The 27,999-nt window shown below is 37.8% G+C and overlaps 1 protein-coding gene across 1 annotated transcript; it reads right to left on the reverse strand.

The window, feature by feature from the left end:
• Window positions 1-34: 34 nt before the first annotated feature.
• On the reverse strand, window positions 35-27,806 carry prkar2aa (protein kinase, cAMP-dependent, regulatory, type II, alpha A). The gene is made up of 10 exons (XM_067413680.1): window positions 26,327-27,806; window positions 9,072-9,107; window positions 6,246-6,382; window positions 5,371-5,477; window positions 4,521-4,674; window positions 4,246-4,347; window positions 3,999-4,073; window positions 2,133-2,198; window positions 1,341-1,479; window positions 35-1,242 (listed from the first exon to the last, which is right to left on the reverse strand). Exons 1-10 carry the CDS (start codon window positions 26,577-26,579, stop codon window positions 1,118-1,120), a joined length of 1,194 nt encoding a protein of 397 aa, XP_067269781.1. The 5' UTR covers window positions 26,580-27,806; the 3' UTR covers window positions 35-1,117.
• Window positions 27,807-27,999: the final 193 nt, after the last annotated feature.

Here is a 27,999-nt window from a genome sequence, read left to right on the forward strand (position 1 = left end):
AAAGAAAAAAACAAACAAATAAAAGTAGACACCCTGATTAATCCAAAGTTTATTAAAAGTACAATCTGTAAATGCCGAAACTAGCCAACCCTCAATGGTGATAAACTAACAATAGCCAACTAACGCCCTAAAGAAAAAAATAACACTCCATTCTAGAACACTTGTATGGTCTCCAATCAAAGGATTACAAACAAAACTGATTCCTGACATTTAAATGGCACTGTTCCTGTAATTACAGACTGCACCGTCCAACACACACACGCACGCACACACACTCGCAACATAAGAGTCCCAGCAGGTTACCAAAATGTCTGCTTTATTTATTTTTCAGGACGACTCATTCAGAAAGACTAAAGGGGAAAAAATTTGCACTAGATTCGGTCTCGCATCCTCCAATTAGGGGGCGGTGTAACAGCGAGTCAACCCTTCAACAAAAATATGTAATAATAATAGTAATACATTAATCAATCAATACAATGTGGAGTTTAAGTGAGCAAAATCTGTCACTGTGGATACCACCAGCAAAAACTTTTATGCACCAACAGCAGGGAAAGAAACAGGTCATATTTAAACAAGTTTATCAAAGCTTTGCATTGTCATAAAATGCTCTAAAACATTAAATTTTTGCGCTTTTTTGCATTTTTTTATTGAAAGATATCAACTTTTTTTCTTGTTTAAACATAGATTCTTTTATGTTGTCTCTTTTTCTCTTTTCTTTGTTGTGACTGCAAGTGACCATGAGAAAGGATGGGTCCTTGGCTGGGAATTTTTGGTGTAAGTGAAGTTGTATGTGTATGTATCTATGTATCTGTGTGTGTGTGTGTGCGTGCGTGTGTGCGCGTGCGCATATGTCCTCTTCAGGCTGTGGTTAGTTCAGGGTCACAGCAGTTGAACTGGAAATGCTTTTATTTTGTACTGAACAGCTGACGCAATAACAGGCGTATGTGTGTTTGTGAGGTATGATTTGAAAGTGTGAGCGTGTTGGCTGGAGTATGAGTGCACATAAAAAGGAATGTGTGCCTACAAAATGTTTTGGGAGTGTATAACCTATGTGTCATGTTGTATAGTGTATGTGTGCGTGTTTGTTTGTGTGTGTGTAAGGCACGGCCAGTCTGTCTCAGTCCCTCAGGTCTACGCTGGATCCAAACAGAGCCACCAACTGCTCCTCATAATGGGCGATATTCCTCTTCATGATCTCCTTGCAGGGTCCCAGCAAGCGCTCAAAGGCTTGTACATCAATCACTGAAATACATAAGTATTGTGTGAGGTTGTTGGAGCATTTAGTACAAATTTTATTTTAATTCAAAAATATAAGTCAGGCACCTACAATAGACACTTACCCAAGCATTTGATGTCTCCTATAGCATAGGCTGAGGCAGCACGTGGTTTATTAGTGACGAGAGCAAGTTCTCCGAAATACTGCCCTCTACTACAGCGAGCGATCTCCACCTCAGCGTTATCCTGTCTGTCTGCTTTCGTCTGGGAGTCACAGAAAAACATTAAAAGAACTCTTTAAAAATGAAATGTTGGCATTACTGTGAGGGAAAATAAAATGTTTATAAGTAAACATATAAACTTAAAGAATGTTTATATGTTGCTAACATCAAGAAGAATTGAACAAAATTATTGGTTGGAGAAACAAATAGTTTAAGTCCCATCCCAAACCTAAACCATAGGTTAAAGGGATAGTTCACCTAAAATTTAATTTTCTTTCATTATTAACCTCAAGTTGTTCCAAACCTGTATGAATTTCTGTTTGAATGTCTGAAACCAAACAGCTGTGGGGCACCATTGACTTCCATGGTATTTTTTTCCATACTATGGAAGTCAATGGAGCCCTGTTTGGTTACCCATATTCTTCAAAATATCTTCTTTTGTGTTCAGCAGAACAAAGAAATTCATACAGGTTTGGAACATCTTGATGGTGAGAGATGACAGAATTGTAATCTTTGGGTGAACTATCCCTTTAAGCAGAAGTCTCCAGCTAGTCATGATGCTCAAATGTTAGGGGCAATCAATCTATGAATGATGTCTCTGCATTTTAACCCTTTTTTTTATATCAAACTGAACACAGTATAATATAACAGAATGAAAGCGATGGAGGTAAAAAAAGAAAGATAAAAGGAACTCACTTTACTCTTCATCATAATCTTCACATCTCCAGACTCCACAATGTAAAAGCAATCAGCCTTCTCACCCTGGTAATAGAGCAGTCCATAATAATAATAATGATTAATGATACAATAGAGTCCTGATCTTCAGTTCTGCTCTATTATTATAGTGCTATAATTACACATGCTCTGGGTGTGTGTGTGTGTGTGTGTGTGTGTGTGTGTGTGTGTGTGTGTGTGTGTGTTGGTTCTTTCAGACATGCTGTGGCTGCTCGAGTGTGTGAGAGCTGAACAGAGGATATCAATACTTTTATGGCAAAGCCCACTGACTCAAAATGACAAATGTGTCATGAATAGAGGTAAATGTACAGCAGCATCAAGGCATCTTTACACAGCAAACGCGGCACAGAAACCAAACCTGAAGTGGCATAAAAATCATAAAAATGTACATTTACACAGACCGTTTAATGCTTCTCTAAAGTGGCATAAATGCATTTACATAGGAATTCAAATCGCAGGAAACAATGTTTTGAACATTACTATTTTAAAACTACTGTTTTAAAGAAAGCTTTATAAATGAAATATGAACTAATAAACAGTTAAATAAAAAAATACAACCTGTGGCTTACAGTATAGTTATTTTATATTTCTTAAAGCAACACCGCTCTGTAACTTTTGGCTCTCTAGTTTAACGTAAACTACATGCATCTTGCGGAAGAACAAATGGAAGAAATGCTTTGAAGAAATTATGAATTTTTTCACCTGGTGGATCACCACAGGATTAAAAATGGGTCAAAAGTTTTTTTTCAAAGAGCCAAAAAGTCACTTTGGAGCAGGCACACCAAATGAACAATGCCACTGAAGTTAGCATTTCCAGGCAGTACAGTGTATGTCACCTGACCGCCGTGAAATATGTTCTTAATATTTGGAATACAATATAACAAATTTATATTGAAAAAAATGGTTCACACAGTGACGCCGACTGGGTTAGACATACCGTATCTGAGAAAAATGGGCACGTTGAGCTGCAAATCTTTTCAATGGAGGATTACAAATGGCGAACGGCAACTGATTACACATAATGGTTTACACATGGTTTGCTTCATGATGTGAGTACAGGACTCTTACTTTAAATGTTACACATTTTTTAATTTGCCTAAAACAATATGGAGCTACTCCTATATGTTTTGTCTGGCTAAGGTGGGTCACACTTGGTGTATTTTAAGTCTGCTTTTATATAGCATTGTGTCTTTATGCAGATTTCTGAGCTGACACAGATCCGCTTTAGAGCTGTGTACAGATGTGTACAGATGCCTTTAGGATAACAAATATATGACCGAGTGGCATTTGGAAACAAATGATTATGGCATTTTTAACTGGTCCCAGAGAGATTTTTAGCAAATATATGAAGTCGGTTCACCTTAAATTCTTTTGTATAAAACTCCACAATATACACACATTGATTCATAGCAGCTTTACAGAATTCCTTAATTTTAAAATGACTTTATCATCATTTTCATAATGAAAACATTTATATCCATTTAGCAGTATAGAGCTGGGTGGTAGTTTACATTTGGTGACGATATGAACAATCATTCAGATTAGATTTGCTGTAGTAGAGTATATATTGCTTTGTGTGAGTTTACTGTATGCAGTTAAATTTGAGTTATTTTGATACAGGTGTCCTAGCAACAGATGGAGGTCATCACAATAACAATGAGCATTTGACCACCAGAATTTCAAATAGCATATCTATTTACATCTGTTTACATCTAAAACCTAACAAACTTCTTTTAATGAACTGTTTTGCTTGAAAGGTGTAGTTAAAAAAAAAAAATGCTACTTATTGTAAAGACTGTGGTTGTCCAATGATATTTTTACAATCACCTGCATAATGATCCTCTCTCCATCGTGAAATGATTTTACACCCAGCACATCAACAATCTTCATCCTCTCAGGCAGCTATGAAACAGAAAGAAGGGGTAAGTATTAATTGCTCCATTGCTCATCTAAGAATGCAAAAATGTTCTTCTCTTCCTCCTAAAGCTTTTCTTTAATGTTCATTTCAGCTGTGCAACCCTGATACTCTGTCACCACTAAACAACATGTTTGGCAATAGAATAAATGTTTTTACCTCTAGTGATTTGAGCAATGGAACAGACTCGATGAAGATTTCATACATCCTTCTCTTCTTTGCATTATTCTTCACTACGAGTCTACGGAAAGTTGCCCGATCCTGAAACAGACATATCGTTCAGCCGAAAAGTATCTGGATTTATGCTTCTGTCACACACGAAAGCACTGTGAAAGTGCTATCATTCAGTGTTTCAACCACAAGGTGGTGCTGTAGTAGAGCACTTTGTCAACCAGGTACGCTGTCAGTTCACTTGCTCTCTCACACACACTCACCAGTCCCCAGAGGGCTCCCTTCTCTGTAGCAATGATGGTTGCAGCACGTGGAGTGTTGTACATGAGGGCCAGTTCTCCGAAACTGCCCTTATTATCGTAATGACCCACACAGCAGCCCACACCATCCTTCTGTACCACAATATCATACACACCCCTGCAAGTCCACAAAAACAGACGTTGAGTTAGTGCTGAGGTGGCAAGTATTGTTGCTACACTTCATTCTGACCCTTGGGTATTGACATTCAACATGAAGAACATTACTATGGTTTGAGTTAAACAATGAATAGGAATTAACATAAACAACTTTTTTATATTTTTTATTTCGAATCACAAATTGAGTCTCAACAAGATTAGGGCTGCTGTAATTACTCAAAATCACTGATGAAAATAATTGACAAAAAGTGAAAAGTGAAAAGTTCAAAAGATATAACCATATTTAGAGATTTACTTTTCACCATATAGACATTACATTCCTGTAATAATATGATAGTACTGTAAAATTCATATATGCATGTTTTAAAAAATTCAAAAAAATGCAAATGTTGCCATTTTGAATAACAAACTCTCCTAACAGCAAGCACGTAAATATTGCAGTTCCTGTTCACTTCAACAGGTCCACAGATCGAGCATGTGTCGCATGTCCACAGATCAAGCTCAGTCGTTTTCATCAACACAAGTTACTGGACATTACATTTAGCTTTTGCTTATTGCAAATTTTCCTTTCCTTTAGGTGACAATAACTTGTGCACTTTGATCTTTGAAACTGTGCAGACCTTTTCATTCAAAAACAGCTATATTACACACTATATGAAAGGTAATGTTGGAGAAACATACACTTTAAAATACATACCTTTCGATTACATAAAAGTTATCCCCATCATCTCCCTGATCAATGACGTGATCTTGTGGCTGTACAAGAACCTCAAACATGGCGTCCAGCACCTCTGAAAATTGCTCCTGTACCAGAGAGAGAGAGGAGACAGTGTCTGATGAAGGAAATGTATTTGTGTTGTGTTGAATCATACAGTACAGATTTATGCAAAACAAAAAAATTGTTTTTAAATAGGTGCGTTTCTTATAGCTCACGTAACAGCTAGACAGAGTGCAACAGAATGGAACAAAGTGTGGTGGTCTACAGACATGTTTGAACTATTTTTTATCTTGACATGTCATCTTGACAAGCGCAACACTCATAATGCAAGATGCTGAACGAAAAAGAGTGATACATAGTTCTAAACCAAAAGATACCCACGTGCAAGTGAACATAGACTGACATTTAAAAAAATATATGTGCAGAATGAATGCTAGAACAATCTTTTGACATGCATTAAAAAAGGCTAAATATCTAGAACTATCAGTCATTTTAAAGACAACTTTTTGTTACAAAAGTTTTTAGGGGTGAATCTATAAGCAGGTTTTACTTTAGGCATAAATCCTTTCTCTGCCAAGTTAAAAATATTATAATAATATAAAACTAAACCATAATCAACATCACGTTTATGGGTGTATGCATGTTATACAACATCAGCAAAAAATAAATCACACTAATCATTTAAAGTTAAATAATGTAACTGTTAAATAATGTCCTCTAACAATGAACAGACAGTGGCTCAAGCAACACAAACTTCACTGACTCGCCTGCACATATACAACCTGGAGGACGTCTCTTTTTACAGTTTAATAGCCCGCATATCTCTCTTTCTCTCTCTCTGTGTGTGTGTGTACCTGATCAAGAGCCTTGAACAGCAGAATGTCCTTGCAAGCCTCTTGTAATCTACAGCGCTGCTCGTCTGTTTTTGGATGAACAACTCTCGGCTCAGAGTCTTCCTCATCATCATCAGGGTTAAAGGCCTCCGCACACACTGTGAAAACAAGTGACTATTTAATTACTTGCTAGAAATATTCACCAAAGCCACATACATGGGAATCAAAAACTCTTGAAAAGGGTTTTGCAAACTTTTCAATGCCAAAGTCTCAAAATTTACCCATTAGTACTGTGCAAAAATAATAAAACAGCTTGTTGTTTCTAATATAAAGTATTTGGCTATTTATACTATTTAAAAAAACACTTTAAAGGTCCCATGGCATGGATTTTTTAAATTATTTTATGTTTCCTAAGGTGTACTTTATATTTCTTTATATATATTACTTTTATTTATATTACTTTAACAATACTTCATATTGTTAGTATGATTTTTACATCAAAAAATGTCATGATTTAGAAATAAAAGGCATTTTTTTCTGTATTGATATTAGCCCTCTGGCTTGAATGCTTTGTTTCAAGGGGCATTTCTGCTGTGAGACTTCATTTAAAACTCCCACTGTTGTGATTGGCTGACATCGTTGCATTTTAAATTAGTATTAGATTATGTGGAAGAGGCGTGGTTTAGTGATGCAAGCAGTACTGCCAGTCCAGAGATGGAGAGCTGGGGAAAGATTGCTGAGAAAGTGTTATTGTACCGAGTTGTTGAGAGCGCTGTGAGCGCGAGTTTATTTTGTATGTATCTGAGAGCTGTGAATAAACACGAGTCCCAGTCACGCCGACCCTTATTTTATGAACTTTGCAACGTTATTTCTCACAAAATGCTTTCACCACAACTAACAACAAACACGACATCGACATGAATACAGGAAGAGCTTCCGTTGTGCAGCTTAATGTCAGTTTAGACAAGTGTGCGCTGCAGATATACGTGATTGACAGATCCGAACTTTATAAAGAGTGTTCTTTGATCGCTCTCTGTAGTTTAATCATTTAAATAACAGATTTGTTTCATGCTACTAACAGAAACAAGGTGAAGTTGATCGTTTTAGTCACTGGCTTGATTAACTGATGCATCAAGACGGCAAGCGGGACTGACAGTATTAAATGATTTGGAAAGAAAGTCTGTGTGAACTTGAATGATCAGCTACACATCATAAATCACTGATCCCAGATCAGGCATTAATGAAAAATTGTACTCACTGTTTGTGGCGGTGCTGTTGAATCCATATGCTAAAGCCTGTGCTGACATCACTGATAAACTGAATAATTTCTCTACTAATTCTCTGGGCAGGCAAAGCAGAGGAAGGGGAGGAAACCTTTCATGGTATGACGTCATAACAGGAAAATTCAAGATCAGATCACCTGAGCTCTCATTTTCTCAAAGGCAGAGAAAGACAGCCAGAAAATTCTTAAAATGTCTAGCCACTTGGGGACAATATTAAGGCTAGGGGAACTCATATTAATTTTGAAAATTAATACAATGAAAATTTCATGCCATGGGACCTTTACATTTTTTTGGGCCAAATCTACACTACAGTTCAAAACTTTTTCAAAAGACAGACAATCTTTCTTGAAAAAAAAAAAATTAATACATTTAAGGCCCCAATATACTCACAGCAAATTATTTTTTGTTCTTCGCTTAGTAAAATGAAGTTTGAAATATGTGACTAACGATATACTGTTAGCGAAATGTGATGCCGCCCACACTGTTGAGAGTGGCGTTTAGATGAATATGTAAATGTGTGCTGCACCTGCATGCTTTCCTCTCAATAACAAATAAACACACTAAAAACTGATAAAAATCAAGCATTTTAAAAAAAAATAGTGCATATAAGAAAAGCAACTGATCTTAGCAACGTGGCTATGTTTGCACAAGCTCTGCAATTCAGCACTTTAGTAAATTCTTGTTACTTCTTTTATATAGCTCTTGCCACTTTAATAAAAAAATCGAATTAATGTAATCAAGCAGGTTTACCGTATATTAAACATGAAAAACAGTGTTAGTGTCTTGTTTCATCAGAAGTACAACTTCATTTTCTACTATAAGGCAGCGCACTCGACGAAATGAACAAAACTGAACAGGAGAAATGAACATGAATGAAGGCGGAGTCTTCGTGCACATCTGTCTGTTACGTAATCGCCACAGACCAATGGTAGTATAAAGGTGTTTACAAGCCGTAGCCAACTTTTCCAGAAAGTTGGCTTCGGCAAGCTGCTTAGAACTCCCAAAAACAAACTCTAAAGTAAGTTCGAGGAAAAAAACCTTACCAACCCCAAACTTTTGAACGGTAGTGTTCCACAGTACTTAGTGAAAAAGTTACAAACAAAAATAAATATTTAGTTCTCCTAACTATTGGCAACATGCTTATTTTGTATGGCACACTTTCTGTAAAACATTTTATTTTCCCAAATTTTCCACCTACAATCTTTTTGGCTCTAGAAGGGTTTAGATTACAGTGATGACGGAAAAGACAATGCTTAACTTCACACTTATCAAAAAAGTTATTCTCAATGCATTAAACATGTCTTTACAGGTAGCATATCTAGACTCCTTCATATGATGATGTGAGATTTTAAAAATCCCAAATCAAAGGAATGCATACGTTGAAAGGGGATTTTTTTTATTACTGGAACACTATTGAAAGGGGCAGAATAAGTGGGCAAACTGGCGACATAATTACTATAAAACAAACACAAGGGGAAATGACGGAAAGGCAGAACACTTATCTGACACTCACACACACAGTTTAAACCACATGATTAGTGCAATGACGTCAAACAGAACTCACCCGACACTCTCCGGTTAAATCTGCTGGGGGGAGGAGCTGTGGAGAGAAAGACAGAGAGAGAGTTAATGACTGTTCAAATTCTCCCATGCTCACTGAGAGCTGCAGACTCAGACAATGCTAACGGTCAAATTTATTCCCCAAATCTCGCATGTGCCCTTCAGTAACTGTGTGGGTGTGTTAAATATTCGGTAAGGTCAGTCAAAGGCCTGTCCTACAGGCTGTACCAGTTTCAGGAGATTGCAATTATGTGTGTACGATCACAGCGGAGTGCACTAGCACGACTCTCAGGAGCCCTGCAGGTCTGCACACCCTCCTCCTCCTCTTTTCTCATGGTGCCGTTACAATCCATCAGTCCATTAACTCTTCGGTGTAAAACTAGCAATAATCTTTCAGTCACATACACACTCCCTTGTTAGTGAACTAACCGTCTTAAGACGTTCTGCTCATAACCAATAGCTTTGTAACAAATACAGATTCTCTCATACCAAAATGTATCATCATGTTTGAACACATTCTTAAAATAATTAACTCACAATACAATACACAACCCATGCTCAAGTTAATGCCACCGTATTCACACAAAAGCATTCAGATTTACACCTCTTTGCAAATGACTTAACACTGTGTGCGTGTGTACAATGCCCAGATAAGGCGGCTTAATGCACGGACTTGTTGCGAGAGCACTCAAAGAAATGAGTGCGTGCATGAGCGCGTGAAGTATTGTGAGATGGGGCGCTTCAACCTCACGTGTAGGGGATATCAAGTGGACAAAGTTGCCATGACAACAAAATACAAGGAAGACCTCCTCATCGCTATAACAACTATCCCCCCCAAATACACACCCACTCACTCTCTCTTGGCAACCAGAGAGAGAGAGGGGAAAAAAGAGAGAGCGAAACAGAGTGGCATAGGATGGCAGAAAATGGAAAGAATAATGGGTAAGAGCAATATTTCTAAAAATATACAACATTGATCCATTTTGGAATCATAAATGGATAATTTACTACGAAATTAAAGTTGTGTCACCCTTATGTCAGTTTGAGCCTGTGTTAATTTGTTTTACACACACACAAACACACGTCATTTTACATTCATTAATATAATCAATCGTTGTTTAAAGATCAATTAAAGATGCATTACAGATCAATTTGCAGTTGCATTTTTGCAGTATGGCTTCAGAAGAGATGAACTATAGTCACACTGACTGAAGTCTGATACTGATATTATAGTACTTGCATCACCATCCACCTTTCTTGTATGAAAACAGAGGCTTAGCCATAATGATAGTTTTAAATGTCCTGTTTTATTATTTGTTTGTTTATTAAGTTTTTGATGCCATGATAGCATCAGTTATTTAAATAGAAAACACAAGGTCAGTATCACAATCCAAATGTTAATAATAAAAAAACATTTCAACGATTATTCAAAGAGAAGATAGAAATTCTAATCCTGTTTTATTATATCCTAATGTTTAAAACAAATTGGGGTAGGTAATAATAAAATAAAAAGTATTGTTTTATTCAGCAAGGATGCATTAAAGGCACAATATGTAAAAATAAAAAAATAAAAAAAGTCCAAAAAACACAAACAGTTTTAGTTATTTTGCTGACTTTTGTACTTGTATTATCCCAAATTCTTTCAACAATGTTTAAATCCAGAGAAATTTACCATTTTAAAGACTTGGTGGTCTTTGTGATATCATATCCGCGTTACCATCAATTTCTAATTTTACTTTTGTACAAACCACAGAAACACCAAAGACGCTTACAGTGATTCCCATACATTGATTTATTTGTGGTGGCCAGCCACAATATCAACATTGACCAGCACAAATAGATTTTAGTGCTTCCTATTCATTAACTAGACTGTGGCGGCCTGAAAATACATTTAAACTTCTCATAACATAAAACGTCTTTAAAATGTCATGTTTAGAGGCTTTTCTGTCAAACTAACTAAAGTCAAAAGTACAATAAGGTTTTGTTTCTTTTGTAAGCTATTGACGATAACAAGGTTGCGCTGTTGATGCTCGCACAAGGAGAAATCGAAAACAAATGAGCGCCTCTCACACAAAGAGGCTGTGTAAGAGTACTACTGTAAACATCCTGAGAAATGTGGAGTTTTTATACTTATAACAACATATGATACAGTTAAAAAACATCACATGACCAAGAGTGCCGTTTTCCTGAATACCATCACGACTATCACAAAAATGTGACACTGATTTCATAAGACCGTTCCATAAACAATTAATTAACAAAGTCACTTACATTTTAGATGCAATATTGACTGTTTTGTTCTATTTCAGCAGCGAAAATAGTTCCAAACAAAGATCACAGCAGAAACATATGCATCTCAACGCAACAGTGTTACTGAATGATTCAGCTGTTTGAATTAATCGACTTGATGACTCAGTTTAGTTTCATGCTTAAACATTCTTTTCAATATTTATTATTTTGTATATTACATTTTTTTTTTTAATATTATAACAAATATTATTTATTTTGATTGGTAACAGCCCTATAGCGTCTTATTCTCAATTTATTGATCAAATTTAAGAATGTAAAATTAAGGCTGAAGTAGGGCTGGACGATTTGGACAAAATTTATATCACGATATATTTCTTAATTTTGGTCGATACGATATAATTTCGATATCGATATGAACTATATAAAAGCTTTAGAAAAACTACCAAGAACTGCCACAAAGGATTTCTGTACCTACAAACTTCTGACAAATTAATTTGCCAAGTCTATGAAACCTCCTCCTATAAAACTATATAATATTTTAGAAATAAAAACGGTACAAATAAATTAATGTTCACCTTTTATTTGTATTTAGCCTTTATATGAACAAGAATTGTGAAATCACCATCAAATAAACAAGACTCTCACTTCGCAGACGCTATTTATTGAGCATTTTCTTTTAAGTTTTAAATTTCAGTGAAGAACGATTCATAGCGCTATATTCTCCTTTTATGCAAAACTATACCTTTATCTACTGATGCACAAAAAATAAATAAAAGAAGACTCAATTCAGTGGCCTATTTGTGCTCTTTTTGAGATGAGTGCACGCTGCTTTTTGCAAGGCTTTAAACAGGAGAAAATTATACATTTTCGTGAAGCCATGTCTGACCGTCTTTCACAAGCTTTGAAAGGTAATTTAAACGAGAATGAACGGCGTATTGGTGTTAATACATGGCATTGTGTGCAAATGTGGAAAGTATTAAAACAAATGTGCCACTTGCCTCTTACATAGGCTAGGCTGAAGCATATTAAATATAGGATATGATGGCCTTTATAAATGGTAAAAATATCACAAATATGCAGATTTAAATATGTAAAAGCAGATTAAACACTGATGAGAATATTGCTTAAGAAAAAAACATATTAACAACAACTTTTTACTCGGACAAGTGAATGACTATGATTGATATGACTTATTTGTCTGAAGGACAACTATTCATTGTTATATAGTACAAGGCAGTTAGTCTTATTGTTTGAATCTCTTGGTTTTTTGACTGACCTTAAGTATCATGTTTGTACCATCATGCCTCAGGCTCAGTGACAATCATTTAACACCACAAGTCATTCAGATTTTAATATGATATTCTAATCGATCAAGTGTCTCATAGTAGCCTAAATGCACAAAATATTTTGAATATTTTGATTAAAGTAAAACAGCGCTGCGTTACCCAACAATTCGATTTTTTAATTTGGCAAATAAAGTGGCCTGTACAAGTAGCAATTCAGCCATATCACTAGCCTAGAAATCTAGATGCACCTAGCGGCAGCAAATCTAATCTGCCATGGGTGTCGTCTTGCAACTCTCAATACTCTTCTGAGCTGTAAAAGCCAAACTCTGGTCGGGCCAATCACATCGTGTATAGACATTGTGGGAGGGGCTTAACATAACGACGGCAGAGTTGCGCTTGGGCGCTACTAGTTAACACAGAGGCAGGCGAACGGCGGTCTTTCGAATCAGCTTTGACCGCGACTCTGGAAGACTTGGAGTTGAAAGAATGGCACTGAAAGAACGGCACTGAAGTCATTCTTGAGAAGGGAAGATGTGTTTGAGTTTTGCCGACCAGATACAGCGAAAGTTTAATCTATCAACTAGCTCTGCTTCACCTTCGTTGCTCTGGTTGGTGGTAGCGCTATCCTATCGCGTGCAGAGGGAGTTTCAGGCTACCATTTCATTAGAATGAAATAAAATAATGTGAATTTAAGTGATCAAACATAACTGTAATAAAGTTCAGGGAAGAAGGAGCTAAGCGTAACTTTGATTGCAAATAAAAAACAATAACAAAAAGAGTGGCACTAGACTAGCCGGACAGGCCAGACCCACATCAAGATGTTTGGTCTGGAAACTCAGCATTGACAGGGCTCAATCCGAGGGGCGGGATAAACGGTTGTCTTTCAAACTCCCTCTTGCACTCCATGCACACAACTGGATATCGCTACAACCAACCAGAGCAACGAAGGTGAAGCAGAGCTCGTTGACAAATTAAACTTTCGGTGTATCCGGTCGGCAAAACTTAGAACACATCTTCCCTTTATAAGAATGACTTCAGTGCCGTTCTTTGTTCTTTTCTCAGAGAAAAGCTTAACTCCAAATCTTCCAGAGTCGCGGTCAAAGCGGATTCGAAAGACCGCCGTTCGCCAGTTTCTGTGTTTACTAGAAGCACGCAAGCGCAACTCGGCCTGTAATTATGTTAAGCCCCGCCCACCAACTCTATACACGATGTGATTGGCCCGACCAGAGTTTGGCGTTTACAGCTCAGAAGTGAATTGAGAGTTGCTAGACGACACTCACGGCAGATTAGATTTGCTGCCGCTAGGGTGCATCTAGATTTCTAGGCTAGCACTAGACACTAAGCATAATAAAAACAGCAGCATAAAACCTCCCAGGCTCTCGGCCCCTGCCCTGCTTTAAACTACAGTAATGCTTGTATAAAATGAAAACATTATCTCTCATCCATGAACATGATTGTCTGCCTGAGATCCATCAGCTGTGGAGGTGAAAACGACAACTCCCATGATTCCACACTTTTCACAGCGTCATCAAGCTACACCTTTGTTATTGCTTTGAAAAAGCAACCTCTAGTGAAACTAACACACTAACTGTGCCTTTAAATTGATCAAAATTTATAATAAAAGACTATTTTAAATAAATGCTGTTCTATTGAACTTTCTATTCATTAAAGAATCAGAAAAATCTAAATGTCCACAAAAAAATGTAGACACACAACTGTTTTCAACATTGATAATAATAATAAATGTTTCCTGAGCACCAAATCATCATAATAGAATGATTTCTGAAGGATCATGTGACAAAGCCTGGAGTAATGATGCTAAACATGAATGTGGCTTTGCCATTACAGGTATAAAATATATATTTTAAAATATAATGTAAAAATATTTCACAATAGTACAGTTTCTGCTGAATTTTTCAAATAAATGCAGGGTGAGCATTTGGAGACTTCTTTCAAAAACATTTAAAAAGTCTTACTGACCCCAAACTTTTCAACAGTAGTCTACCTATAGGGAATAATATTTTCCATGATTTAAAAAAAAAAAAATTATATTGGAAAACTTCTACTTCTATTGAAAAATTTAGCCCATTTTCAATCTTACTGCTTAAGTATATGACGTGAGGTATTACATATTACGTAAACCTGCCAGAGTTTAATATTTTAGGATTAGGAGTTTGTTCAAATCACTAAGCTTAAGCATGAGCAATAATAACTACAAACAACAGTAACCCAAGAATTACAAAACTTAAGGGTTGGCCTGTCTTCTTATCTCCCTCCATGTCATTCTAGATATCCCCATGCACACACAGTTTTATCACTCTCTCTCTCATTGCTGGCAAATAGAGAGAGAGAGAGAGAGACTATTCATATTAAAAGTATACAGAATATGTGTGTGTGTGTGTGTGTGTGTGTGTGTGTGTGTGTGTGTGTGTGTGTGTGTGTGTGTGTGTGTGTGTGTGTGTGTGTGTGTGTGTGTGTGTGTGTGTGTGTTCTCTGTGATGGTACAGCTAAAATCACTTATCATGTGAGGGTCAGCAACTAATCTACAAACAGTTGTGTGCTTTCTCTCACACAACATGCATAACAACCATACCAAAACATAACAATAAACAAACAAACATCAGATCAAATGGACAAGCTGAATTTTCAGCATCATTACTTTAGTCACATGATCCATCAGAAATCATTCTAATATGCCGATTTTCTGCTCAAGAAATATTTCTTATAATAATAATATTAATAATAATAATAATAGTATGAATTATAATATAATAGTATTTATTTCTTTTCTTTTTTAAACGTACCTAAAACTTTAGATTTTTTTAAAATGCATATAATATATATAAATAATATCATTTACATTATTGTACACAATACTGTACAATTCAGTATAAAATATTTGAAAACAGACATCGTGCGTTATACATCGTCAAAGTATTTCTTACAGTATAGAGCAGAAATGATGACCCTTTTCACAGATTGTGATGATGCGTTTTAACGCCATAAGCGTTGTAAATCCTGCAACTTTTTTTAATTTTCATAAATGTACATTTATAACACTTTTAAATATTACCTTTGCATCAAATTACAAAAAACGAGGTAACGCTGCTGTGAGGGTGTTTCTAACACTAATCTTTTCAAATGGTACTCTAGGCTAGAATTTAACCACATGCTCAAATGCTCACGAAGAAGAGCGCTAGCGTATGCGTGTTCAGCTGAGTCTATTTTTCTGACGCGAGATTAATGTAAACAGCCCACTGCAAACAACCTTGTAATTCCCTTCAACAATTTTGAAACTTTATGAATGATAATTTTTATGGCCAACTCATAGGGCCTGTTTACACCTGGTCACTATATCCGTTTTTACTGATTGAATAGCCATCCATTTTTGTTAAAACTTATTTACCCATGGCCACATAAATGTGTCTCCGACTCCGCAAAACGAATAACCGAAACCGATCATCAATAACTATGCTACATACAAATTTAACAGACCTCACATCAAAGAGAGAAACAGATACAAGCTGCAATTTATTTATCATCAGCTAATTTCAAGATCAAAGACCACAGCAGGAGAGAAAGCGGCATCAGTAAGTAGCAGTGTTGGGTGTAACTAGCTACTAAGTAATTAGTTACTGTAATTCAATTACAGTAAGGGATTACTCTCATTTCTTCTGTAATTTAATTACAGTTACTTTTTATGTAATTGAACTAAATACTGTACAGACTGTAGAACAATACAATATAATAGTGGAATTAACATTTGTTAACATTAACAACATTTTAAATCTAACTTTAAAATGTATCCTTTTCACATTTGTAATACTTTGGTCAGTTAATAAGAATAATTGATGTAGTTGTATATTATTTATTTGAATTAATTAAAAGAAGTTTCATGTCTATCCTTGAATTATTTAACTAGCCAAGGTTGATTTAGAAAGTAATTAGTAATGAAATACTTTTTGGAGAGCTCTACTTTGCGACAACATTGTGAGTAAGCGTGAGGGGCTGCTGACTGACGGCTCGCACGCACTCCCTGAAACGCTCAAAGAATAACGCCCGAGCCCAGTAGTTTGACTGAATAATAAGGTTTCTTTCTCACAAAACCTTACAGTATGCCTCCTGAACCCTGTTTATATATGGCACGTCTCACTGTATTATTACACGATACTTTTGTATCATTTATGTAAAGTTTTAGCCTGGTCACCATTCACTGCCATAATATGAAAAAGTGTGCAGGGGACGTTTTTCAAAAATTCTCCTTTTAAGGTCCGAAAAGGCATTGGAACATCATTAGGGTGAGTAAACAATGACTATTTTCATTTCAGGGTGAAATGAAAATGTCTTTACTACCTTTCTGATCCTTGAACGTGTTAATTTAATTGCTGTCGATGGAGGGTTCAGAGAGCTCTCAGATTTGATCAAAATCCTCTTAATTTGTGTTCCGAAGATGAACGGAGGTCTCACAGGTTTGGAACGACATGAGGGCGAGTAATTAATGACAGAATTTTCATTTCTGGGCAAACTATCCCTTTGAGTGCCCAGGTGTGAACGGGCCCTATACACATGTTTGCAAAAGCACCAGGGAGTCTGCAACAATAACAAAGCACTTTCTCACACATGGAGAAGCTTCTTGGAAGATTAATACAATCTCAAACAGCTGTACAACTCGTAAACAAGAGGAAAATACTCTCTCTCCTCTTCCTGCTGTAAGCAATCAATCTTTATGTCTGCATATCCCCCCTTTTCTTCACTCTCTAAAAACTTTGTCTATCTTTCTGCAGTTCTCCATTTCTCCCTCTCTCTCTCTCTTTAGCCCTTATAAGGTAGCATGGATCTGTCTAGCACTGTGCCTGAAGCTTTAACCCTTTACTTACAGCCGGAAGATTACTTTGAGCGAGAGAGCAAAAATGACAACTACAATACCAGAGATCAGCAGAAGCAGAGAAACACCCATTTTATTCACTTTCTAAATTTACAAAAGCATATGTGAGGATTCAGTGTGCATAATACGAACATTAGAGGCAAGGTCAGCTCTGCATCTGATTAGACAAGGCCATCAGTCTGCTTAATCTGCACCCTGACTGGACAAGGCCACTGTCTGTTCTTTTAACCCTTCTCTGATTGGTCGATACGGTATTGTGTGTGTTTAGATGAAGGTCAAGGCATGTCCAATCAAAACATACACCTCGCAATTGGAGTCCTCCCATTGGTTGCACTTCTGTCCCAATGACCTCCTCTCCTTGAGCCACCACCACTAATCAGACTGACCCGCAAACATCTTACAAAGGCTGAGGAGTAAACTTGTATATGCGTGTGTGTGTGTGTCGTCATCAACTAACATGCAAAAAAAGATCAGAACAAGGTTTCCCACTCTGTTGAGTGGTTAAGAGAGGAAATTAAAGATTAGATTTAATTGGAGACTTAAATAGTATAACAATGTAGATAATGTGCAAGGTTTCCACATCCTGTCTAACCTTTGGTCTTACCCACGATGCCTTGAGAGGGAACAGCTCTGTTGCACTGTTTGACATGCAATAAGTGTAATATAGCAATCCAAACTCTTAAACCTAAATAACTTATTTTCTGCCAGTTCAGGACTCAAAAATGCTGAAATAATGTGATAACCTGAAGTCTATAACAAGCTGCTGAGATAACACTTCATAAGCTCTTACGACCACACTATAATGATGCTTCTGAAACCAATGACCAGGGTGGGAAGAACAAACAGGGCCAGGGTAGTTAGTCACTCTCTTGCTGACAGATAGGAGGAAGTACTAAAGTCCAGATTGTTATCGGAAACCTCAAACATGAAGAATAAAAGCTATAGACACACCCAGGAATACAAAACACACAAACAATACACACATAGACAGGAAAACAATACCGAGGCATTTTCCCTGACAGACAGCCAGTAGCTGGTGCGTATGTATTCTTAACACGTGACGGGTCCTGTAGTAAAGCCAAAAACACGTAACAATTTATTTATTCTTTATGAAATCAAAGAAAAAAAAGGCAGTAGAAGAGCATTTAATATTATCATAATAAACTATGAAAAGTGCAGTGATTTTAAGTTCAATGTTTTTTTGGTTCCTGCACCTGAAAAAAAAATATTGTGCAATATTTTTCTTTCTGAAGAGGAGGATCCTCATTTAGGTTTATTTTTAACACTAATTATTCAGGCCCTTTGTTACTAGTTAATTCTTGGCAAACTGCAAAAACATGAAGACCTGAGATAAACCACACAAGTCACATCACAGTTGACAACACTCTTAACTGCCTAAAAAACCACAGTTCCCTTTTTGAAGGTTTAGTTTCACATGTCTGTAGTGAAAAGGTTCACACTCACTATTGAGTTTCGGATGATTCAAAACAACATCGCAACTTGTGTCCTATTAAAATACCATTGACAACAGGCAGCCCAGCAGTGAGGAGCAGCACAAACTGGTTCTTTGACACGCTGTTAAGAGTATTTGAAGGTTGTTGTTCGAGTAGAGAGAGACTGAGTCCTTACAACAGCAGACTGCTCTGTTCCTCTCTGATTATCCCGCTTATAACAAAGAGTACACTCTCCTCCAGACAGACGACCTAAAACAAACAAGCTATACACTTGCACTTAGATACTTCTTTTATACTTCAGTTCATTTCACTTTTAGTTACAGTACATCTTTTCTATTCGAGTTGTTCGAGATACAAGTCAAAGTGCCCGAAACAGCCTACGGCCAACCAGAAATGCTCTCCGCCTGTCATATTTTGTGCATTCAGGCTAGGGGTTTCGTAGAAAGGCCTTGTGGTTGAAGGGATGGTGGTGTTCTAATTTGGAGCCAATGTCTGGTAGAATTAGCAATACAGCTGAAACTTACAGCACTTTAAACTACTGTTTACCCAAAGCAAATGTCATCACGTACCTAAATTCTCACAGAAACCAATGATACTTGATAAAGTACACAAGTGTAAGAGGTGTCAAATCCATCCACATTTCTGCATGAGACATTGCCAGTTCTGCAGTGTCATGCAGACGTTTTCTTGACAGCATGACGCAAAGTAAGAAAGATCAAGGTGGGATGGTCTCATGCTTTAATTGTTCAGCCATGCCCCAACATGCTCTGGATTCCTCAGCTCATTGAAGCTCTGCTGTGGAACAAAACCTGTCTCATGCAGAACCCATCCTGCTATCATGATTGGATGTTCTGATGACTATCTGAGCTAATTAAGTGAACTGGGTGAATACAAACTTTAACAACAACTGTGAAAATAATCTACTCAGATGTTGTCAAATAATAACTGTTTTTTACATACTGTAAAAATTTTTTTTAGATTTCTCGATTTTAATCGGTTGTCATCCTGATGAAGTGCTCCTCCCATCCAATAAATCACAATAATCTTTGTGCTTTGTTACTACAGATTAGGGGTGTAAGAAAATATTGATACACGTGAATATAGCGATATTATGTTTGGCGATACTGTATCGATTCTCAAAAACAATGTATTGATATTTATATATTTACATCCAAGATTCGTGGCTTTGTGTTCGGTTTAAACCACAGACTGTATAACACCCAACCGCTAGATGGCAGTGTTATCTCAGAACGTATAACTGACGCGGGAAAAAAAAGGTAAAAGTGCGTGCATCGCTAGTAGGGCTGCACGTTTTCAAGTTTTTCATTAACCGTTAACCGTTAACGTCAGGGTTATGTTTAGTTGATGATTCACACAGCGTTTGACTCACGCGGCTGAGCCTCTCCCGGCAGAGTTCAAGCATCTGTGGACTCGTCCCGTCAGCTCTGGCCATCTTGCTTTCAGTCCGCAATTAGCTTTTTTGTTTTCTTCATTACAGTTAAAGTAATCTCTGCTTTTCTCTAGTCATTCACAAGTTTCTCACTTCAAACTTTCTTTCTTCTCCTCCGTTATGCTCAGCGCGCGCGGCTCCCGCTCTGCTTCTGCCCTAATACGACTTTTAGTCTAGTGCGACTTATGTTATTTTCCTCTTCATGACGCATTTTTTGACTGATGCGACTCATACTCCGGAGCGACTTATAGCCTGAAAAATGCGGTAAGCACTGCATTGCAATACTTGCATTTTGCCCTGTCACTCTCATTTTTAAAGTGCTCCCACGCTTTCTTTGCCCGCTTAGAAAGCTGGTCATGACTTCTTCTTGTGGATATTACAAATGTCTGGGAGCGCTCTGGCGGTCTCTAGGGGTGCAAAAATATATTACAACTAAATTCAAAGCACGTCATTGACGCCACTTAACCGAGCAAAATGTTTCACTCGGTTACGCAATTTTTAACTGTTAATCAGTTAACCATGGACACCCCTAATCGCTAGTGTTTGAATTAGCAAACCCAGCTCTCAAGACGATAGAATTATTCCGCTCCTGCAGTATACAGAGCTGAAGTGTGGACTCATTTTGGCTTCAGCTAAAAAGAAGCCACTAAGGAAATCGACAAGAATCATTTTGTTTGCAATATAGGCCAAGTTAAAATCTAATACTCGGGAAACACATTGAAACTAAGAGCTCGCTTAACATCCTGACGTCACCCGCGCTGCTGAGAAGCGTTTCAATAGAATGTACTGCAAGTTCTTATCAGTAACAAAATAAACACACACCAAAGCTGACAGCGGTGGCAGCAGAATGAAAGACCATAGCGATGTGGATATGGATGCACCAGCTCTGCAGTTCAGTACTTGAAATAGCACGTTATACAATAGACTGCTTTATAGAAAATAGCTTAACTCTGTATTAAAAATATAAAACAAACAGTCATTCAGTCATGAAATGGACTACACTTTCTGTTGTTAAATAGCCACTGCTATACTGTGAACCTTTAAAACATATACACATAAAGAATCCTGCAGTCACTTTACATTTTACTTTACTCAGATTGCACAAAACAGTGATTAATGATATAAATTATGCTGTATTAATTAAATCAAATACTTTGTCTCGTGTTTTAGGCATATGGTTGTGTTCTTTATACTTTTAAATTAAAAAAAAAAAAAAAAAAGAAATATCGCAATATATTGCCTCTCTTAAAATATCGCAATATATTACAATATATCGTATCGTAAGCCCTGTATCGTGATATGTGTATATGAATGAGTATATGAATGCGTGTTTAAAGCTGCAGTCCGTAACTTTTTGCACTCTAGTGGTTAATAAACAGAATTGCATGCTTCTTGCGGAAGAACATTGCAGCCGGAGCTACTTCTCTCTGTTTATGTCTATGGCGGATCACGCAGGGACTGTGCTCCTCCGCAGCTGGCCTGAAATAGTCCCAATATAAACACTTATTATAAGTGTACCATAATGATTCAGGGTAAGGCAAAAACACGGTTTGGAAAATGGATTCATGTTGTACATTCTCATTATATAACTGTTGTAAATCTTGAACACAAAAAAAGTTACGGACAGCAGCTTTAAAGATAGGGTACAACTTACAGATATACGCATCATGTAATCACTCAGTGTTTCAATGGCGGAAAGACATCAGTAAAACATTTACCTCAGAAAAACTATATCCAGTGTCCATAAACTCGCTAGTCAGCTGGAAAAATTAACTCTAGAAAAGAGCATTTTGCTAAATATATGCACCATATTACATATTGATTATAATTTTTAATGTCCTTCAATATTGAATGCATGTATGAATAAATCTGCCATTTTAGGACAGCCACCATTTAAAAAAAACTAATTGAATTTGAAATATGATTATGTAATTAATATTATAACTTATATTATATTTGATATTATATATAAATGGCACAAACGGTCTCTAAAACAGCTCCATCCTGAATACCGAACTGAGTTCTTTTTCATGACTAATTGCGCTTAGATGTCAAGTACACACAAAATGATGTAAAATCACCCTTCTTGCCGAGAATTCAGGTAAACAGTCAGTTTTGGAACGCAAATAGTTGAGAAAGAAAATGTATGTAGTGTAACAGCATATTGGAACCGTGCATGAGCTCTTGAAGGGAGAGTTCACCCAAAAATGAAAATTCTATCATTAATTCCTCCCCCTCATGTCATTCCAAACCCGTAAGAACTTTGTTCATCTTCGCAACACCAATGTAAATATTTCTGATGAAAAAACTACCAGAAAGGTTGTAAGGACTTTGTTAAAATAGTCCCTGTGACTAGTGATTCAACCTTAAACGTTATGAAGCGACGAGAATTAGTGCTGCAACGACGCGGAAATACGTCGACGTTCGTGAAATGCGTCGACACGTCGTGTCAGACGTTCATTTGGCGTAATGTTGGCTTCTGCTCCTGGTTCTATCACAAAAACCTAGACCGCGAATATCAAAAGTAGCCAGAAGACGCGAATGAGAAGATCTGTCTTTGTGCACTCGTCCCAAAGCGCGCAAATATTGAGTTATCTTTCAAATCCTGTGCTTAAATGGACAAACTCACAAAAAGTATGTCAAAATGTCATAGCCTACTCTATGCCTTAAGTGAACTTTATACAGAAAATACGACGACTATCCGTGGGTCTTAAAGGGGCAGTAGCCTTCACTGCTGTCTGTTTAATGTCAAACAAAAGATAAAGACATCACTCACTGCTCCTGACTGAATAGCTTTTGTAAGTTTAAAAAGTTTTTTTTTTTAAATTTTAAACAGTTAAATGTGTGGTTATTTTACTTTTGATTACTTCCTTCCATTTCTCTACCTAAAAACTAATGTTAGACCTACCTGAAAAGCATTGTTTATTTTATTCTCATCTTTGCTCAATAGTATTTATTTGTGCTGCTGCTTCTATTTAAGTTATCTGTTCTTATTTTCTTTATTTTCATTAGTCCTTTTTCCCCTGAACATAGCAAATACCGAACTGTACTGAAACGTGAACCTAAAACCATGATACAAAGCGAACTGTGAGCAGTCTGTACTGTTACACCTCTAGCGTAACTTATGTGAGGGGGTGCCACAGAATTTTGAAAAATTTCAAAGGGTAAAAAAATAAATCGTTAGATTAGTCGACCAATCGAAAAAATAATCGTTAGATTAGTCGACAGAAAAAATAATCGTTAGTTGCAGCTCTAACGAGAATACTTTGTGTGCACACGTTTTGTGAGCCGCCGTTCTGATATAGAACCTGGAAGCGCTGCACTGTCTTTACTATGTGAATAGCATGAGAATGACATTGACATTGAAGAGAAGAGAATTGTTGAATAAAGTTATTTTTGAGGGGTATAGCACACAAAAAGTATTATCGTCGCTTAATAACATTAAGGTTCAATCACAGTAGGCACATTGACTATTTAACTATCTTTACTACCTTACTGGGCCTTGACAGTTGCAATGAAGTTGTTGCCTACGGCTGATTCAGAGAGCTCTCGGATTTCATCAAAAATACCTTAATTTGTGTTCCGAAGATGAATGAAGCTCTCATGTGTTTGTAACGACATGAGGGTGGGAAAATTAATGATTGAATTTTCATTTTTAGGTGAAATATTCATTTAAGTGACAGGAGCCTAATAAACCCGCTGCTGTCTGTCATAAGTGTGTTCCACCATTTCTGTCGGATTCAATATAGAAGACACTGTGCATTGTGTTTTAATCTCAATATGTCTGCAAATCCAGTCTCGACCTGTGCTTTATTTACAAATGATTCCACAGTGAAATGAAGCAAAACACACATCCACTCATTCCTAATATTAGATTCCAAAGGAAGCTTATGCAAGGACCGTGTTCTTCTGCAACCAGGCACAGCACAATATCTTGCTATCTTCGACATGTTTAGTGCTCGGTCGGTAGCGTGATCCGTTTAGCTCCACGAGTCCATGGGCGGGGCTATAGAAACAGGCGTACATATTTATCTGTTGAGGAGGCGTTTCTCCGATCTATTACGTCATCGATTAATATATATTTGAGAGCTCTCGTTTTCTGGGCCTGGTGTCAATAAAAACTTTTCTTTGACCAACAAGGAAGTTTTCAGCTCCAAAACTTAGAGGATATTCTTATATCATGATGAACTATTATAATTTAAAGGCTCATGGGAAAGTTGATTTCTCAATTCAACACCACCCCTATACTTGTAAGCATAAATCTGTATATTATTTTTACAATGAAGACAATCCATTGTTATTTTTCCATTCAATTACTTTTTTAAAAGGTTAGTTCACCCCAAAAAAATTGGTCACTAATTACTCTCATGTAGTTTCCAAACCTTTCGTTCATCTTCGGAACACAAATGAAGATCTTTGTAATTAATGTGATGTCAATGGAGGGACAGAAAGCTCTCAAATTTAAAGTAATCCATGTGACTCCGTGGTTTAACCTTATTTTTATGAATCGTTGCCTTTTTTTGCACAAAAATCATAATTTACCACTTTATTTACAAAATATGAATCTCCAACGCAACGTTTGCTCTCACATCAACACAACATGCATGAGTTGTGGAGCGGTCATGGATTCATTTTCAAGGCATCATATTGAAGTTAGAAATTCCACAATCGTGACACTAATAATAACAACACTTTCTTGGTAACTACAGCACTTGCACTTGAAAAGCCACGAAAGTTTGTTTTTCTTAATTTCTTAACCTTTCAAATCTGACAGCTCCAGAGACTGGCTGCACAGACACTTCATAATCTTGGTGGATGCAGTGCGAGTCATTTAGTATTGCTTGCCTGCTAAATGCATTTACAAATTTAAAAGTTGTCTTTAAAATGTCATCTAAAAGTGTGCTTAATCCAATTGAATCCTTCAAACAATCTATTAGACGGAGACTGCAGCCAAAGTACTTACTGGTACATATTCAACCATAATATAATTTGACATACTGCTTTGCATTCTATATAACAGTGAAGTATTCATATTAGGACGTGGGAAGAGAATGATATAACAATGCAAATCCAAACCTCTGAAAGTGCATATAAACCTTCAGATTTAACACACATGGATTTACTTCCCCATTCCGTTTTGTAAGAGGTTGTGAAAACACTTACAGAATTAAATATTAAACAATCAGCGTAAACAAGGCATAATCCACTCAGACACAAGGAGGTATTTCATATTATGCGGCTTGATGCAATTTGATAAGCGCTTTGGGAATGTGTAATAATCCCTGTATCCATTTCCACAGCTCTTCCTCACTGTTCTCAATGATGCTGATTTCTCTCAAATGACATCTTTTCAAGAATGTTTTTAAAACCACAAATGCTGACTTAAATGTCAGCCAGTGAAATCTGCTTGGTTTCCACTATGGAAGTGCAGCTGCTCGCTCTGCACTACATGAAAGGAAAGAGGGGCTGCTTTGATGTGCGCGAGCGCACCTCTCTCCATTATGAAAAATCCGTTAGCATTCTCAATGGCCAGCCCGCATCCATTCATACAAGCAATTCATACAGCACGAATGGGCTAACATCGCTAGACCGATCACACACCACAGCCGTCTCTATTCAAGAACAGAAATGCATAAATATTAATGCACATCTATTAGGCATGCATACTATCCCATCTTAATTTTGCATGCATTCTGGGGATGCCTTGTGCAGGCCACTTGTCACTCTGTCAATCAAGCGCTTGGATGGGAGCTCGAGCGAGTGCCATGGAAACAGCCTAGATAAGGCTGTTCCTCACGTTACCCATCATCACAGGGGAAATCTGACACCCTTGTTAGCCGTGCAAACACGCTATACAGTAAAACAAACTCAAGCAGCAATATCTTCATCGTTTACAGGTGGCGTAATAAACGCATTTAATAACGAGGCACTCACGCTCGAAATCTGAGTCATCGTCATCCTCGTCGCCGTTCGACTCTGTCTGCATCGGTTCGCCATCAAACATCACTCCCTTCACCCCGGTTTTGGCGGCGGCGGTGGACCCGGACCCGTCCTGGTTCCTGGTGTCCCGCAGGCGGGTGAAATACTGCACGGCAAACTCCACTAGGTCCGGCGGCCTCTGGCGCAGCACCTCCACGGTGTAGCCTTGCAGCAGCTCCGTCAGACCGACTGGAATCTCAATACTCATGTCTAAACAGTAGTAGGAGGTTTGTGCAGATATTTGACCCTGTTCTAATGGCTCCTGAACTATAGTACAAAAATAAAAATCAAGTCTTTCCCGTATCAGTGCATGCAGCGGGTTACAGCACTAAAGCTCGTGAGGGATTTTTGGTAGCAAAGGTCAGCTGAAACCAGCACAACACATAAGATTCTTCGGTTTTTGTTTCCCAAGGTGGGAATTAATCAGGCCGAGTAGTAGAAAATAAAGGCTGACAGGTCTGTTTCCTCCTGCTTTTGCTCAATAGACCTCTTGGCAAGGATAGTGTACTGTGCGTTGAACCAGTCACTATAAATTAAAATCGCTTCGCTGCTGTGTCGTACGGTACAAAATAAGCGATGAATAGGAGTCAAAAAAGTGCGGTTAATAAGATTAGAAGCTGATTAAACCCAGGCTGGCTGGGAGTTAGCGATGCAGCTATCTGAGTTAGCAGACGAGGCCTTGCCTTTTGCACAAAGCGTGATTAGTTTGTATATGTGACGTTTTGGTGTCTAATACCTTAACAGCGGATATGCACGAGAGAACACGCCAATCGCGTGAATGAATAAACTCAATATGTAAATTCAGAGAGCTGTTGATATGTTGAATGGCAGCTCCGTCGGTCTATATCACCAGCGTAAAGATCCGCGGCTCCCTTGTCAGTTTTTTCTCCTAGGAACCCGTTTTTGGTAACTTTAGTTGTAAACACGGCAGATGTTTTAGAGGAGTGTGGGTAACTGGCTCTACCGGGGAGGTAGCTGTGTCGTCGCCGGGGACTCGACAAGGAGCGAGGCCGCGCCGGGGTGAGTGTGCAGGCGGCCCGGCGCTGACAGGGACACCGGGTGAACCGGACAGGAGGGACACAGATCAGGCCTTCTAGTCTTCGGAAATCGGACAAGTGTCAGCTGTCACCAGAAAGCACGAAACGGCGCCCTCGGAGACGACGACACCGGCACTCGCGCGCCTCCAAGCACAAAACTGCTATGAAAATCCTCGGTAAACTCCAACCTCTGAGAGCTGCGGATATTCGCGTCGCCTGTCGTTGTCAAAGCCGCGTTCCGGAATGGGTATGTTTCTGGACGTCGAATAGAATGGATTTCGCCATGAATGAGCTGAAATATTCTCGTTTTTTTCCTGTAAGAACAGACCGCTGGGTGCCTCCTGACAAGGCGCACACTCTCCTTCTCGACCGCGAGCCGCTGAGCCTCGGGGGCGCGGTCACAGAGTTCGAGAGCGAGAGCGTCAACCCCTGATGGACTGCGAAATCGGCCAATCACAGAGCAGCGTGAGAAAGAAGCCCCACCCCTTTTGAAGCGGGTGTGTGTGAGATTTAGGAAGTGGGTGGAGATGAGTTGATGATCTGTGTGAGGCTGTAACTGTAGTGGGGGTTCAGGGCCAAATTCTGACCGCG

This window comes from Pseudorasbora parva, chromosome 13, assembly GCF_024679245.1.
Source record: "Pseudorasbora parva isolate DD20220531a chromosome 13, ASM2467924v1, whole genome shotgun sequence".
NCBI classification, from domain to species: Eukaryota; Metazoa; Chordata; class Actinopteri; order Cypriniformes; family Gobionidae; genus Pseudorasbora; species Pseudorasbora parva.

Coding starts and splice junctions, on each gene's coding strand:
- prkar2aa (XM_067413680.1), bottom strand. CDS start 26,579: ATGAGTATTGAGATTCCAGTCGGTCTGACGGAGCTGCTGCAAGGCTAC. Junction 5,478..6,245: donor TGTTCAAGGCTCTTGATCAG/GTACACACACAC, acceptor TCTCTGGTACAG/GAGCAATTTTCAGAGGTGCT. Junction 4,348..4,520: donor AGGGAGCCCTCTGGGGACTG/GTGAGTGTGTGT, acceptor TGTCTGTTTCAG/GATCGGGCAACTTTCCGTAG.